This window comes from Pelodiscus sinensis, chromosome 8 (genome assembly GCF_052426305.1).
Source record: "Pelodiscus sinensis isolate ZL-2025 chromosome 8, ASM5242630v1, whole genome shotgun sequence".
NCBI classification, from domain to species: domain Eukaryota; kingdom Metazoa; phylum Chordata; order Testudines; family Trionychidae; genus Pelodiscus; species Pelodiscus sinensis.
The window spans coordinates 74,271,972-74,283,824 of NC_143059.1; the positions used below are offsets into that span (position 1 = coordinate 74,271,972).

Sequence of the window (11,853 nt, forward strand, 5' to 3'; positions counted from 1 at the left end):
GGTCAGACCCCTCCTTCCGTGCTCAGCCCGGAGCGGGACCTGGGGGCGGGGCCGGGCCACACTGAGCCTCCCCCACCTCCCGCTCCCATTGGCTCTGCCCGGGGGCGGGGCCACAGGCAGCCCCGCCCCCGCACTCCCATTGGCCCGGCCGTCGGGGTGGAGCTGCGGCCCTCGGTCACGTGCTCCGGGGAGGGCGGAGCGGCCCGCGGGCTCCCCGGGCCAGAGCCGGTCCCGGGCCGGCAGCCCCGGCAGGAGCCGCGCGGGACGTCGGGGCCGCCGGGCCGGGCCTCCGCCATGGGCAGCTGCGTAGGGCGGCCGCGCGGGGAGCGCCCCCCCGCCCCGGGCCCCCCCCGCAAGCGCGCAGGTGAGTGGGACCCCCCCGGACCCCCCCCGCCCCGGGCCCCCCCCGCAAGCGCGCAGGTGAGTGGGATCCCCCCCGGTCCCCCCGCCCCGGGCCCCCCCCGCACCGCCCCCCACCCCCCCGGGGCCCCCCCCGCAAGCGCGCAGGTGAGTGGGACCCCCCGGGCCCCCCCGCCCCGGACCCCCCCCGCCCCCCCCCCCCGCAAGCGCGCAGGTGAGTGGGACCCCCCCGGACCCCCCCCCGCCCCGGGCCCCCCCCGCAAGCGCGCAGGTGAGTGGGACCCCCCCGGGCCCCCCCCCCCCGCCGCGCGGGCCCCCCCCCCCCCCCCGCAAGCGCGCAGGTGAGTGGGACCCCCCCCCCCCCCGGGGCCCCCCCGCAAGCGCGCAGGTGAGTGGGACCCCCCCCCCGCCCCGGCCCCCCCCGCCCCGGTGCCCCCCCCGCCCCCCCGCCCCCCCCCCCCGCAAGCGCGCAGGTGAGTGGGACCCCCCCGGACCCCCCTGGCACCCTCCCCCCCGCCCCCCCCGCCCCCCCCCCCGGCCCCCCCGCACCCCCCCCGCCCCGGGCCCCCCCCGCAGCGCGCAGGTGAGTGGGACCCCCCCCCGCCCCGGGCCCCCCCCCGCACCCCCCCCCTGGCCCCCCCGGACCCCCCCCGCCCCGCCCCCCCCCCCCCGGGGCCCCCCCCCCCGCAAGCGCGCAGGTGAGTGGGAACCCCCCCCCGGACCCCCCCCGCCCCGGGCCCCCCCCCCCCGGACCCCCCTGGCACCCCCCCCCGCCCCGGGCCCCCCCCCGCAAGCGCGCAGGTGAGTGGGACCCCCTGGCACCCCCCCCGCCCCCCGGCACCCCCCGCACGCGCGCAGGTAAGTGGCACCCCCCCGCCCTCCCTGGCACCCCCCCCCGCACGCGCGCAGGTGAGTGGGACCCCCCCGCCCTCCCTGGCACCCCCGCACGCGCGCAGGTGAGTGGGAACCCCAGACCCCCCTGGCACCCCCCCGCCCCGGGCCCCCCCGCAAGCGCGCAGGTGAGTGGGACCCCCTGGCACCCCCCGCCCCGGGCCCCCCGCACGCGCGCAGGTGAGTGGGACCCCCCTGGCACCCCCCCGCCCCGGGCCCCCCCCGCCAGCGCGCAGGCGAGTGGGACCCCCCGGACCCCCCTGGCACCCCCCGCCCCGGGCCCCCCCCGCAAGCGCGCAGGTGAGTGGGACCCCCCTGGCACCCCCCCCCCCCCCCCCCCCCCCGCACGTGCGCAGGTGAGTGGGACCCCCCCGCCCTCCCTGGCACCCCCCGCACGCGCGCAGGTGAGTGGGAACCCCAGACCCCCCTGGCACCCCCCGCCCCGGGCCCCCCCGCAAGCGCGCAGGTGAGTGGGACCCCCGGACCCCCCGGTCACCCCCCGCCCCGGGCCCCCCCCGCACGCGCGCAGGTGAGTGGGACCCCCCTGGGACCCCCCCGCCCCGGGCCCCCCCCGCCAGCGCGCAGGTGAGTGGGACCCCCCGGACCCCCCTGGCACCCCCCGCCCCGGGCCCCCCCCCCAAAGCGCGCAGGTGAGTGGGACCCCCCTGGCCCCCCCCTGGCACCCCCCCCGCACGCGCGCAGGTGAGTGGCACCCCCCCGCCCCCCCTGGCACCCCCCCCGCACGCGCGCAGGTGAGTGGGACCCCCCTGCCCTCCCTGGCACCCCCCTGCACGCGCGCAGGTGAGTGGGAACCCCAGACCCCCCTGGCACCCCCCCGCCCCGGGCCCCCAGCAAGCGCGCAGGTGAGTGGGACCCCCGGACCCCCCTGGCCCCCCCCGCCCCGGGCCCCCCCCGCACGCGCGCAGGTGAGTGGGACCCCCCTGGCACCCCCCCACCCCGGGCCCCCCCCCGCCAGCGCGCAGGTGAGTGGGATCCCCCTGACCCCCCTGGCACCCCCCGCCCCGGGCCCCCCCCCGCAAGCGCGCAGGTGAGTGGGATCCCCCCGACCCCCTGGCACCCCCCTGCCCCGGGCCCCCCCCGTAAGCGCGCAGGTGAGTGGGACGCCCCGGACCTCCCTGGCACCCCCCCGCCCCGGGCCCCCCCCGCAAGCGCGCAGGTGAGTGGGACCCCCCCGCACCTCCCTGGCACCCCCCCGCCCCGGGCCCCCCCCCGCAAGCGCGCAGGTGAGTGGGACCCCCCCGCACCTCCCTGGCACCCCCCCCCACAAGCGCGCAGGTGAGTGGGACCCCCTGCAGCCCTCTGGCACCCCCCCCACCCCGGCCCCACCCCGCAAGCGCGCAGGTGAGTGGGACCCCCCCACAGCCGCTTGGCACCCCCCACCGCCCCGGGACCCCCCGCACGCGCGCAGGTGAGTGGGACCCCCCCCCGCAGCCTCCTGGCACCGCCCCTGGGACCCCCCCCCCCGCAAGCACGCAGGTGAGTGGGGCCCCCCCGCAGCCCCCCGTCACCCCCCCGCCCCGGGCCCCCCTGCAAGTGTGCAGGTGAGTGGGACCCCTCGGAGCCCCCTGGCACTCCTCCCAAGGGTGCAGGTGAGTGGGACCCCCCCGCCCCCAGCTGCGCGCAGGTGAGCAGGCTCCCCCTCAAGGGTGGAGGTGAGTGGGCCCCCTGGACATCCCCTCAAGGGTGCAGGTGAGCGGGCCCCCCTGGACCTCCCTGGCACCCTCCTGCCCTGGGCCCCCCCTGCAAGGGTGTGAGTGCGCGGGGCCCCCCCAGGTTCCCTCTCAAGCACGCGGGTGAGTGGGACTCCTCCAACCCCCCTCCCTGGCACCCTGCCCCGGACCCCCACCACAAGTGCACAGGTGAGCGGGGGCCCCCCTGCCAAGCACGCAGGAGAGTGGGACCCCTCCCCGGCACCCCCCCCACAGGCGTGCGGGTGAGTGGGACCCTCCCCTGACACCCCTCTCCCTGGCACCCCTCCCGCAAGCACGCAGGTGAGCGGGACCCCCCTGCAAGCGCGTGGGTGTACGGGACCCCCCAGACCCTCCTTCCCCGGCACCCCGCCCCGGACCCCCCCACAAGTGCACAGGTGAGCGGGCCCCCCCCCGCAAGCACTCAGGTGAATTGGACCCCACTGACCCCGGTCTCCTGCTCTGGGGCACCCCCCCCGCAAGTGCACAGGTTAGCAGGAACCTACTGAACCCCCTCCCCGTGCTCCCCCCCGCAATCCCGCACACTTGTGGAGGGGCCCTCCTCACCCGAGCGCTTGCGGGGGGAGCACGGGGAGGGGGTTCAGTGCTCAGAGGGGAGGGTTCAGCGCGTGGGTGAGTGAGACCCCCCCCCCCCTCCAGTCGTCCCCTTTGACCCCTTCCACCCGGAGCCAGCGACGACCCCGAGCCTTGCTGGCCAGTGGCACTGGGGGTGCCAGGGCCCCAGCAGCTCCTGGCTTTGCCCTGACACTGCCCCGCCACTGGGGTCCCCCTTCAGGTGGCCGACCGACCGTGCTCAGAAACTGCCCTTCCTGCCCCAGCGATATGGGGCTGCAAGCCACGGCCGGCACCTAGCCCCCGGGGTCAGGGCAGAGAGGCTGGGCGGGTCTGACAGCCGCCGCCTGGGCTGCCCCCCTGATCCTTGGCTGGTGGGGGGGAAGGGCTGGTGGGGGGGACGTGGGCTGGTAGGTGCAGGTAGGTGGGCTGGCGGAAAGCCAGCTGGTAGGTGCAGGTGAGCTGGCGGGGGGTGATGGTGCGTTGGGGACCCCCCGATTCTGCACCCCTGTAGCAGCAAGAACAGACTCCCCCAGCCAGTAGAACAGGGGGGTTTATTGCTCCTCCAGGATACAGCCCAGCACAGACGGGACGTGGTTACAGGAGTCAGGGCCGGGATGCCTCAGACCCTGGGGTTAGGGGGCCCATCGCCCCCTCAGCTTAGTCTGTTCCCTTCATGTTGCCCAGCCAGAAACTGCCCCTCCCAGGCCCTGCCCCCCAGCCAGGTGCCGTCTCTGCCTCCCTCCCTTTGTCTCCCCCCCCCCCCCCCTGAGCCTTGTTACCTGCCCAGGCTGGGCCTGGGTGTCTGGGCCAATGCACATGTGGGGGAGTCAGTGGGAATCACAGCCCAGCGCAGGGGGACCCCGGGTTACAGAGCAGACAGCCCCCCTACGGCACACGGGGTACCCGCTGGTGGGGCACGGGCTGGTAGGGGGGACGCTGTCTGGTAGGGATGGGCAGGCTGGTGAGATGTAGGCTGGTAGGTGTGGGTAGGCGGGCTGGCGGAAAGCCGGCTGGTAGGGGCGGGTGAGCTGGCGGGGCACAGGCTGGTAAGGGTGGGCGGGTAGGGGGGCAGGGGCGGGCGGGTGGCTGGCGGGACATGGGGAGAGAGGCCCATTGGGGTGCTTCTTGGGGAACTTCGCGCTTTGGCCGGCTCTGCTGGGCGTTTTCGAGGCACCGTGCACAGCTGCTGGCCCAGCTCGAGGGCCTGCAGGAAAAGGGGCCTCAGGAGCCCTACGCTGGGGGGTCCCGTGCCCCCTTCTCCAGGGCAGCGTGCTGTGGCTGGAAGCCTCGGAGCCGTGGTTGTCAGGACTGTGCAAGTGGAAATAGTTTGCGCTAGGCTGAGTCACTTCGCAGCCAGCCAGATACCCACCCTGCCGGGTGCCCGCCCGGCCCAGCCCTACGGCGATCGCGGAGAATGGCGGGGCAGGGGGGCTGGGTGGGGCAGGAGAAGAGGCCCGGAGCCCTCAGCCCCCTGGGCCGGGGGTGTCTGACTTGGTGTGCTGGCCGCCTGCGCACGAGCTGCGGTGTCTCGCCGTTCCCGGCAGGCTCAGCCGGCTCCGGTGCGCTGGGCGCGGGCGCCGCGGTGGCTGCGTTTCCGTGGTGATGACGTGGCCCTGGGCAGCGGCGCGGTGCCTGGGAGCCGCGGGAGGGGTGGCTTGCACGGGCTGGCTGCCGATTACACCTGAGATAAGCGGCTCCGTGCGTCCCATGTGCCAGCCGTGCCAGGGCCCTGACGCGTGACGCCTGCCCCGGCCCTGCGCCGGGAGCTCCCTGTCGGGGGGAGGAGCTGGCAAAGCTCAGGGCGCTGCGGCCTGGCGTGGCCCACTGGCCGGGCGGTGGGTGCTCTGTGGCCTGCCTGGGCAGGCAGCGGGCCTGGGCCTTTGGTTGCGGGGGGGCCGTGCTGTCGCGCCCCATAGCTAGACAGGAACAGGGCGGCAGCGTTGGCCCCCCAGCCTGCTGCTCGCCAGCCTGAGAGTGGTGCCAGGGCGGCCAGTGCTGGGTTCCCCGCAGCTGGTGGCAGGCGTGAGCGGGTTCCCTGCCGCGCCCCTCCCAGCCTGCGCTCCTGCCGCCTTTCCCCCGTGGTGCTGCCAATGTCCCCCGGCAGCGGGCAGCTCCCCAGGCACTCGCAGGCGCCAGTCAGCCCGGGACCCAGGACCCAGCTCCCCGCCCGGCCCGGAGCTTCGTGAACCCCTCGCTGCCGCGCTCCTAGGGCGGGGGCGACGGGGGGCTGGGCGCCCGGCTCCTCCAGGCCTGTGCTCTTGCTGGCCCGAGTGGATTTTCAGACTTGAGCTGAGCAGTGGGCTGGGGCGACTGGCCCCTCGGAGGCCCCCAGCCCCCCGTGCGGGAGAGCAGAGCCCGAGGGAGCCCTTCCTCCGGGGCTGGACTGACTCCTCCCCCCTGCCATCCAGGGCACTGGCGCCACTGGCCAGGGCTCAGCCCCGCTCCAGCCCAAAGCTGGCGGTGCAGGGGCTCTGTGCGCAGCCCCCCCCCCGCCCCCCAGAAGCCTGCAGGCTCCAGCTGTGGGCGCCAGCTGGCCTGGCTGGGTCTCCTTGCACGTCCCCTGGCCCAGCAGCTCCCGGCCACACTGACGGCTCGGGTTTTACTGCGGGGCCTCTGTGCCTGGAGCCTTGCGCTCTCCTGCCCAAGGGCTCCGGCAGGGCACAGAGCAACGCTGGGGGCCGGGCGCTGGTTCCGGCTGTGGCCTGGGGGCCAGAGCTCTGGGGGCTTGGCGTTCAGGGCCTGCGGCACAGGCGCAGCGGGAGCCGGGCTGCACGCCGGGGTCGGTTCGAGGGGGCTCGTCCCCCGGCGGCTGCGCTCAGAGCCTGCTGCTGGCAGGCCCGGGGAGGGAGCCGGCAGCCCAGCCAGCTGCCCTGGGAGCAGCCTCTGCTCTCGGCTGCCTGCCTGTGCCACGGTCTCCGGCACACACCCTCTTTCCCGCCCGGCGTCCAGGCTGGGATTCCCCTGCGTTGGTGCGAGGCTCCGGAGTTCCTGCTCCCTTCACTCCAAGGGGGCCTGCCCCAGCTCTGGTGGCAGCGCTAATGGGGTGCCAGTGGTGCCCGCGTGTTGCTTGGGTCCCTGAAACGTCTCCCTCCAGACTCGGGGACGGCTCAGACTGCGCTCCGTCCTGGGCAGGGTGCCGGCTGCCATGCGCCGTAAAGGGGCTGGGCGCAGGAGCTCGCGCTCTCCCCTCTGCCAGGCGGGGTGCCCAGAGCAGTGTGAAGGTGGATCTGGGCGCAGGGGCGCTCCTGGGCAGGCGAGGGGAAAGCCAGCGCCGCTCTGCAGAGCTGCACCCGTGGCTGTTGGCCTGGCACCCTTGCCTAGAAAGCGCCAGCTCCTGCCCCTCCCATCTGGACTCCAGCTCGAGCCTGGCAGGGTTTGCCCTGTGCTCCTGCAGACAGATGGGCGGCCTACCCCTCCTGCCATCCTAAGCCAGGTGCCTGCTCTACCAGTCGGGGTGCCCTGCGTCGGGGAGTTCCACAGGTTGCTGCTCTGAAGGGGCCCGGAGCACTTTCCGGGCTCTGTGGGTGTCACTTGCCCATGCTGGCAATGCAGCCACCTCTGGGGTGGTGCAGCAGCTGCTCCGTTGGCAGTGCTGCGCAATGGTGCTGCAGGGGGAGCTGCCCGCCTGGCATTGCCCCGCCAGGGCTCTTGACCTCTCTTTGCCGGGATCCCCGGGCCGTGCGGAGCCCCCTCCCGCCACTGCGCGGCATGGTTCCCTGCTGGGGGTCTCTGCACATGCTGGGTACCTGCCTCCAGGCCTCAGAGCAGCCAGTGCAGGGGCCAGGCAGGGGCTGAGCCAATCCCCTGCCCCCCAGCTGGGGCAGCATGGGGGAGGGGGCAGTGCTGCGGCTCTCCCGGCTGGCTCTGCGGAGGCAGGGCAGGCCTGGGGCGGAGGGCGAGCTCCAGCGCACTGGATCCGGTTGGCCCGGCCCCAAGTGCGAGAAGTGGCTCAGCCTGTCCTGGTTTCCTGCCAGAGGCCCTGGCAGCTGCCAGGTGGGGGCAGGAGGAGGGCGGCCCGGCCCCCTGCCAGGGCCTGCTGTCACCCCCCTGCGCGCCAGCCCACCCGAGAAGGAGCAGCCGCCGGCTGGGCCTGCAGGACTCCCTGCGACCCAGAGGACTCCATGGTGCTGGGAGGGGCCCAGCACATGTCAAATGCAGCCACTTCTGGGGTGGGAGGGAGCGGCCAGGGGCACAGCCCCTGGGCTCCATGGCTGGGCAGGCAAGGCCTGGCCCCCAGCCCAATGTGCCTGGCAGGGGGAGCCGGCACCGAGCGGCTCAGAGGGGCGTCAGCCCCCACAGGGCTCTCCCGAGGCGGGGCCTGCTGGCTGCAGCCCTCGGAGGCCGGGGAGGCGCTGGGGGCGCAGGGCTGGGTGATCTGGGCTCAGGTCAGCCTTTGAGTGCAGGTGGGAAGGTCGGGCGTGTCCATCTCCCCCCCCCCCCCCCCCCCGTGCTGGAGCCCTGGTCGGGGCCTGCCCTGGGCTGGTGCCCTGCTCTGCACCACCCTGCCAGCTGAAAGCACCAGGGTGGGCCAGGCTCTCCCAGCCCTCAGCTCTGCCTTTCCCTGTGCCCCACGCCGGGATTCCTGCCCTGGGCTCTCCCCACTCTTGCCGGCTGGATCTGAAGGGCCACGTTTGGGAGCAGCGTGTGCGGGGCCAGGCGCTGCCTGTCCCAGCTCTGCCCCGATCCCTGGGGCCCCTGCCGGCGTCCGGGCTCGTTCCCCGGCTTTCGGGAGCCCTGCCTGTCCCTGTGCCTCTGCCCTAGGCCGGCTGCCAGCCCCCTCGCTGCACCCAGCCTGAACTACAGACGGGGAAACTGAGGCACGGGCGGTGGTTTGCTCCAAGTCACGCAGGGCAGTGAGGAGACGACCCTGGCAGTCCTGGCAAAACCTCCCATGTCTGCTCTGCCCGTCCCGGGGGCGGGGCAGCCCGTAATCCCCGTGCTTCGGCCCGCTCCTTCCCTACGCTATAGGTAGCGCCCTGGCCACGGCGCAGTGGCCACAGAGGTGGGATTCGAGCTGCCTGCCAGCCAGGGCACAGGGCCCCCGGCCAGGCCTCTCCCACGGCAGGAGCTGGCTAGCGGGTGGGGGCTGTGTCCTGCAAGGGGCTGGGCAGATCCCTGGTGAATCTTCCTGCCCCCTGCCACTACGCTGGCAGCCCTGGGCCACCGCTCCCACCAGCCGAGCCTGGCCCCTCTGGCTCTGCCAGCTCCCCCATGCCCAACACGCAGCCCCTTCCCCCTCCCCTCCAAGCTCCTGCTGCCCCGAGGGCCCCCCCCCAAGCAGCCTGGAGCCCTGGCAGAAGTGCAGGGACAGCCGGTGGAGTCTGTGCCCCCAGCCAGGGTGGCATGCGGGGGGGGGGGCAGGACCCTGGGTGGAACAGGCTGGCCTGCCCCCCTAAAAGGGGCTGAAATAGGTGGGGCTGCAGGTGAAGCCAGAGGTGGCCAGGGGGCGGGTCCCCACTTGCTCTGGGCCAGCACTCCACAAAACCTTAATCCACCTCTGCTTGTGGGGCAGGGCGACCCCGGGGACCCACTAGGGTGTGAGAGCCCCACCAGGCCCTGCCTCTCAGCGGGGACGGGGACAGGCCTGGCCCCTGCTCCTGCTGCCCTGCCCGGCGGGGGTACGTTCAGGTTAGCGCGAGGGCTCTGCCCTGGCCTGCTCCCAAGCCGGGCGTGGGGCTGGCCTCGGGACACCAGGCCCAGCGTGTGCGGGGGGAGACCGGCTCTGTGGGCCCCGGGCGGGGGGGAGCAGGCCCCGAGGGGGCCCCACTGAGCCCTGCCTCCCTGCCAGGCCGCAACGAGTCCCTGCGCAAGGAGCGGCCCCGGTGGAAGAGCGACTACCCCATGACGGCCGGGCAGCTGCGCAGCAAGCGGGACGAGTTCTGGGACACGGCGCCCGCCTTCGAGGGCCGCAAGGAGATCTGGGACGCCCTGAGGGCGGCTGCCTGCGCGGCGGAGGCCGGCGACCACGGGCTGGCCCAGGCCATCCTCGACGGAGCCAGCATCACCCTGCCCCACGGTAGGCTGGGACCCTGGGAGGGGGACTGGGACCCCCGGGCAGGGAGGGGGACGTGCCTGCCCCGGGTGAGGCTCCTAGAGGCTCAGGGAGGGGCTGGGGCCTGTACAGCAGAGGGAGGGGGGCTGGGGAGCAGCTCGTCCCACCCGGGCTCTGGGGCCTCGTCGGCTGCGCTGGGCCCGAGGGCTGGCAATGGGGGGGTGCTGGGGGGCCAAGGCGCTGCTCTGGCGTTTCTCAGGGGAAGAGCACAGGGCTGTGTCTGCCCCAGAGCCCAGCTCCCCGCCCTGCTCGGCCCCTGCCCCCAGGCACTGAGCCCTGGGGGCAGGGCAGGGCATGGGAAAAGCTTCAGGAGGTGAATTTGGGTGTTCAGGAGTGAGGGACACTGCCAGGGCTGGGGGGGAGGGGCACCGGCAGGGCTGGGGGACGGGCTGTGGGGCGGGAGTGAGGGGCACCGGCAGGGCTGGGGGACGGGGCTGTGGGGCGGGAGTGAGGGGCACCGGCAGGGCTGGGGGACGGGCTGTGGGGCGGGAGTGAGGGGCACCGGCAGGGCCGTGGGGCAGGAGTGAGGGCGCCGGCAGAGAGATCCATGCTGTCGGCCCAGCCCGTGCTGTGCTCCGCTCGGGTGCGTTCCCCTCTCCCCTGAGCTGGCGTCTCCGGCTGCCCGCAGGGTCCCTGGGCGAGTGCTACGACGAGCTGGGGAACCGCTACCAGCTGCCTGTGTACTGCCTGGCGGCACCGGCCAACCTCATCCAGGAGCGGGGGGGCGACGAGAGCACGGAGCCCCCGGAGCCGGCGCCCGGCGCCCGCCACGAGTTCCCGCTCAAGGTGCGGCTCTCCACCGGCAGGGACGTGCGCCTGCGCGCCAGCATGGCTGACAGCGTGGGGCAGCTGAAGAAGCAGCTGCAGGCGCAGGAGGGCGTCGAGCCGGGCTGGCAGCGTTGGTTCTTCTCCGGCAAGCTGCTGCCCGACCGCACCCGGCTGCACGAGGCCAAGATCCAGAAGGACTTTGTCATCCAGGTCATCGTGAACCCGCCGCTGGGGCCCAGGAACTGAGCCGGCCCGGGAGCCGGTGAGCGGTCTCCCCCGGCACCAGCACGTGGGGCGCCCAGGGCCCGGGACCCCGCTTGCCTCTGCTCTGCAAGGGGGCTCACGGGCACCGCAGCAGGAGGCTGGTGCCTGTCTCTTGGGAGGGGCTGCTGGAGGGGGCGGGGCCTGCTGGAGGGGGTGGGGCCTGTTGGCGCTTGGACACTTGCATAAAGTGGCTTAGAGGTGTGCGACCAATCGGCTCCCGTGGGCGCAGCGGGCGCAGGGCGTGCCCGTGGCCCCTGGGTGAGCAGCCTGCGCACGCCGCACGGCCAGGGGGCCGGCAGCTCTCCCGGACTCTGCATATTTATCAATAAAGCCGTTTCCTTCCCCCCGGCCTGCTGCTTTCCCCTCGGCTGGGGCACGGCCTGGCACGTACCCCAGCACTGCTCCTCCCAGCTGCCCCATCCGAGCCTGGCCGGTGGCTTCCCGGGAGCTGGGCTGCCCACCCTCCTCGTAGCCAATCCTTCTCCCTGCTCACCAGAGGGGGAAACTGAGGGACAGAGACTCGCCAGGCACTGGAGCAGAGCTGGGACTCCCGCAGGCATTCTGGTGCCCACTCTGCTGCTGTAACCGCTAGGTTATGCTGCCTTCTTGGGACACTGCCTAGCTGCTGTTGTAGCCCCTGAAAGGCCCCTCCCTGGCAGGGAGCCGGCAGCAGCTTCCACCCACCCCCTTGGCTCCTTGCCCCCTTAAACTGGGCCATGCCTGGCACCTGTCTGAGCTCTGCATCCTCTGCAGCTGGCTGAGCCCCCTCCCCAGTCTCTGGGCCCCTCTGGGAACAGGAGCCAGTGCAGGGAGGGGGCGTAGGCCCAGGCGCTGCTGCCCGCGGGGACATCACCCACCCGCTCCTGGTGCCTAGGTGCCACTGGGTCCAACCGCCTCTGCCCATCCCAGCCCATGTCCCTAGGGGCCGGGGACTTGATGTGCCCTGTGGGCACCGCCCGCCCGTGGTTGTCAGGAAGGCCCTGCCAGGGCCGCGCTTGTCCCTTCTCCAGTCCAAGCCCCCGGCCCTGCCCCCCACCTTTGGCCTTGGCTTGGCCCCTGCCGGGGGGGTCCCGTGCCAGCTGCGCCCCCATGTGGCAGCAGGGGCTGCGTCTGCTGGTGCCCGCTGGTGGGGAGGTCAAAGGTGCACAGCCTGGGCCTTGGCTCCATGGGACGGGGCAGCGGGAGCCCCCCGGCACAGCCCATGGAACGCTGGGCTGGAGAGCCCCCGCCCCA

General features: G+C 74.5%; 1 protein-coding gene across 1 annotated transcript; it reads left to right on the plus strand.

Annotated features, from left to right (window-relative positions):
- The first annotated feature begins 151 nt into the window (after window positions 1–151).
- On the plus strand, window positions 152–10,963 carry UBTD1 (ubiquitin domain containing 1). The gene is made up of 3 exons (XM_075917763.2): window positions 152–364; window positions 9,325–9,552; window positions 10,217–10,963. Exons 1-3 carry the CDS (start codon window positions 295–297, stop codon window positions 10,600–10,602), a joined length of 684 nt encoding a protein of 227 aa, XP_075773878.1. The 5' UTR covers window positions 152–294; the 3' UTR covers window positions 10,603–10,963.
- The last annotated feature ends 890 nt before the right edge of the window (window positions 10,964–11,853 follow it).